This window comes from Temnothorax nylanderi, unplaced genomic scaffold, assembly GCF_030848795.1.
Source record: "Temnothorax nylanderi isolate EJ_2023f unplaced genomic scaffold, tnyl_v1.0 TNYL_tig1310_pilon, whole genome shotgun sequence".
Lineage (NCBI taxonomy): Eukaryota > Metazoa > Arthropoda > Insecta > Hymenoptera > Formicidae > Temnothorax > Temnothorax nylanderi.
This window is the reverse complement of record NW_027250372.1, coordinates 6,649-10,859: the sequence shown is the minus strand read 5'-3', so window position 1 is coordinate 10,859 and position 4,211 is coordinate 6,649. Positions and strand designations below refer to the sequence as shown.

The following is a 4,211-nucleotide window of genomic DNA, read 5'->3' as shown; positions in this document are numbered from 1 at the left end:
CCCGTAACGATAATTCCAGCCGACCGTCCGACGGACCCCGCCCCCCCCACCACCCAGATAATGAACCAAATGCGAAAATGGGGCCTCCACTTCGACGGGAAGGATCCATGGGCATTCTTGGAACGGATCGACGAGCTCCGCGCCGCGTACGGATTCTACGATGACCACTGGCTCCGCGGGCTGCCCGAACTCCTAAAAGGGGACGCCCTCCTGTGGTACCGTAATAACCGCGACGGATGGTTGACCTGGGGTGATTTCATCGCCGATTTTAGAGAGACATTCCTGCCGCGACGATACCGACTGCAACTAGTAAATGAAATCCGCGACCGCGTACAGAAAGACGGGGAGCCATATGTGAAATACGCGACACAAATGCTGACCCTCATGCGTAGGGCAGGGGGCTACTCGACCGAGGAGCAGGTCGAGCAGCTCTACGAGAACATGCACCCCGATTATCAAAACCGTATCTGGCGGAGCGACGTCCGCAGCCCCCGGGAACTGCAGCAACGAGCAGGCGAGTTCGAACGATTGCAGCAGAATCGCAAAAAACGCACCGTCGCGAAAAGCACCGCCACCGACCCCCCGGTCACCGCCGCCGTGTACAGTCGAAGCGAGTGCTGCTGGCGTTGCAAGCAACGCGGCCACACGCGCTTCGACTGCCGACGCCCCGCCCGGAAGTTTTGCTCACAATGCGGCAAGGACGGCGTACTGACAAAAGACTGTCACCCGCCGCCGGGAAACGAAACCGGGACCGCGGAAACGCCGGCCGCCCCCCGGTCCTCCCCGTAAGATTCACGCCCCGGCCGCACCTAAAAACGCGCATCCGCGACCGCCCGTTAGAGGCCCTACTAGACACTGGCTCAGACATATTGTTCGTCAACGAGCACACCGCCCGGCTCGCGCACACCCTCGGTTTTCCCGTAACGCCGGACGAAGGGCAAGTCCAGTTGGCCAACGGGCACTTAATAACGCTGCCCGGCCGCGTCCGATTGCCGATTCAGACCGCCGGCAAGACCGTCTGGCACTCGTTCACAATTATGCCAAACCTGAAAAACGCGATGTTACTCGGGGTAGATTTTTGGGCCAAACTCGGCCACGCCATTCCCGCGCCGGACACCGCGAATCACCGCAGCCAGACACCCGCCACCGCGATGACCGAGGGCATCGCCCCGCGAACCCCGACCGAGGAGGAGAGGCTCCGAGCGTTCCTCGCAGAAGAACTTCCCCTCTTCGACCAGATAACCGGGCCGACCGACAAAACTGCCCACCATATCCGCGTCAAAACGAACATAGAACCGATTAAGCAGCGGTACCGACCGCGCAACCCGGCCATGCAGGCCATCATTAACACCGAAGTCGAAAAAATGGAACGGGAGGGGGTGATCGAGCGCTCGAAAAGCGCATGGAGTTCCCCGGTCGTCGTAGTACGAAAAAAAGACGGGAGCCACCGATTTTGCATCGATTTTCGCCGGGTTAACGACGCAACCGAGACCGACGCCTACCCCCTCCCTCAAATCACCGCGACGCTCGACAAATTACGAGGAGCGAAATACCTGACCACGCTCGACCTTAAGAGCGGGTACTGGCAGGTCCCCCTCACCCCGGCAAGCCGACCGATCACCGCATTCACCGTACCCGGGAAGGGGCTCTTCCACTTCAAAGTCATGCCCTTCGGTTTACACTCCGCCCCCGCGACGTTCCAACGGCTACTGGATACCGTGCTCGGGCCGGAACTCGAGCCACACGTGTTCGTGTATCTCGACGATATCATTATAATCACGAAGACGTTCGAGGAACACCTCCGCATACTGCGCGAAGTTTTCCGCCGCCTCCGCGCCGCGAACTTACAGCTCAACCCGGCCAAATGCAAATTCTGCGTAGACAGCCTACAATATCTCGGGCACATCGTCGACCGCGAAGGGATCCGTACCGACCCAGAGAAGGTCCGGGCAGTCGCCCAATGGCCTCGGCCGCAGACAGTTAAGCAAGTACGGCAATTCCTGGGCGTAGCGTCGTGGTACAGGCGCTTCATCCAAGATTTCGCGACAGTCGCCGCGCCGCTCACCGCGCTCACGCGAAAACACGCCCGCTGGAACTGGGGGGAAGAGGAAGATACCGCATTTGAGAAGCTAAAAGACACGCTGACATCCGCGCCGGTCCTCGCCTGCCCCGATTTTTCACGGCAATTTGTCCTGCAGACCGACGCCAGCACAACCGGCCTCGGGGCCGTGCTCACGCAGAATTTCCCAGAGGGGGAAAGAGTAATCGCGTACGCGAGTCGCACGTTAAACCAGGCCGAACGAAACTATAGCGCAACCGAGCTCGAATGCCTAGCGGTAATCTGGGGGATTCGCCGGATGCGCGAATACCTCGAGGGCTACCCCTTTACCGTCCTCACCGATCACCAGTCCCTGCGGTGGCTGCAAAAGTTAGACACCCCGACCGGCAGGCTGGGCCGATGGGCATTCGAGCTCCAACAGCACGACCTAGAGATCAAATACCGGAAAGGAGCCCTCAACCGGGTTGCGGACGCCTTGTCTCGGCAACCCACCACCGCCGCCGTCACGATACCGCCCCGCTGTTCGTGGTACCGCCGCATGCTACGGGTCGCGCAAGAAAACCCCCGGGACCACCCTGATTACGACATCCGAGACGGGAAACTATACCGACACGTACTACACGACCTAAACTTTAACGAAACCCCGCCCGAAAATTAATGGAAGGCATGCGTGGCCAAAGAACAGCGCCCCGAAATCCTCCACCAGAACCACGACGCTCCCACCGCCGGACATCTCGGGATCGCAAAGACCATAGCGCGCATCGCCCGACTATACTACTGGCCCGGCATGTTCCGGGAAATCGCGAACTACGTCCGAAATTGCCCCCGGTGCCTAGGACACAAAGTCGCGCAAACCCGACCGGCGGGAACGCTGCACGCCACCGCCGTCACTCGCCCATGGCAGCAAGTCACGCTCGACTTAATCGGACCGCTGCCACGATCGAAACAGGGCCACACGTGGCTCCTGACGATGCAGGACCGCTTCTCTAAATGGCTAGAGATGCGGCCCCTGCGCCGCGCCACCGCTTCCGCCGTAACCACGCACATCGCCGAAGCGATTTTATTCCGCCACGGTTGCCCCGACAAGAATATTGTCGGACAACGGCACGCAACTCCGGTCCGGAAAACTCGAAAAAATGCTCGCCGCCCATAACGTTCGACATGTATACACGCCGGTCCACGCGCCGCATTGCAATCCGGTCGAGCGAACAAACCGGGTTGTAAAAACGATGATATCGCAGTATGTCGACCGAAATCACCGTAATTGGGATGAGCGCATCCCCGAATTGCAATTCGCCTATAATACGGCCCACCACGAGGCCACGGGTTATACCCCCGCATACCTCGTCTTCGGCCGCGAACCGACCTCCCCACTCAATCGGGAGGCCGCCCCGAATACCGCAGCCGCCCCGCCAGACGAGACGCGACGTCACCTCGAGGAAGCCTACGAGCTTGTACGGATACATTTGGCGCGCGCTTTCCAGCGGCAGGAAAAGTATTACAACCTACGACGCCGTCAATGGGCACCGAAAGTCGGGGAGTGGGTGTGGAAACGCGAATACCCACTCTCCAACAAAGCCGCCGCGATTAACGCGAAGCTCGCGCCAAAGTTCCGCGGGCCCCTCGAGGTGCGCCGGATAATATCGCCGGTAATCGTCGATCTACGCGACCGAAGCGGCAAATGGAGCCGCTACATACACGTGCAGGATTTAAAACCCGCGCCCGCCGCTCCCCCGCCCGCCGACAACGAGGAAAACAGCGACATCGACCCCCAGGAGAATAGCGATACCGAGGACGACGGTAACAACAATAACGAAACAAAACCGGAGGACGACGACGACACCGAAACATAAGAAACATTGCCCCACTCCCGAAACAGGCAACAATTACCGGCAATGAATACCGATACCGAAAAAGAGAGCTCACAGACGAGCCATGGAGACCGATCCGAGCAAGTCGAGCATCGAGAGCGATATTCTCGCCGAGATAGACAAGATCCTGGCAGAGCCGGTGGAATACGACCCGGCCTGCCCAGGATTCGGCACCACCTGGACGAAACTCTTCGCCCCGGGCACTGCCGCCGCCGCCGCCGCCATCGCCGCCGTCGCCAAGCCCACAACCGCACCGCCGTCACGCAAAAACGTGCCGACGG

General features: G+C 60.0%; 1 protein-coding gene across 1 annotated transcript; it reads left to right on the top strand.

The window, feature by feature from the left end:
• Positions 1-3,288: 3,288 nt before the first annotated feature.
• LOC139787169 (uncharacterized) lies at positions 3,289-3,912 on the top strand. The gene has a single exon (XM_071726265.1). It carries the CDS (start codon positions 3,289-3,291, stop codon positions 3,910-3,912), a length of 624 nt encoding a protein of 207 aa, XP_071582366.1.
• Positions 3,913-4,211: the final 299 nt, after the last annotated feature.

What these genes read in the sequence shown, in the direction of transcription:
- LOC139787169 (XM_071726265.1), top strand. Translation starts at nt 3,289, where the DNA reads ATGATATCGCAGTATGTCGACCGAAATCACCGTAATTGGGATGAGCGC.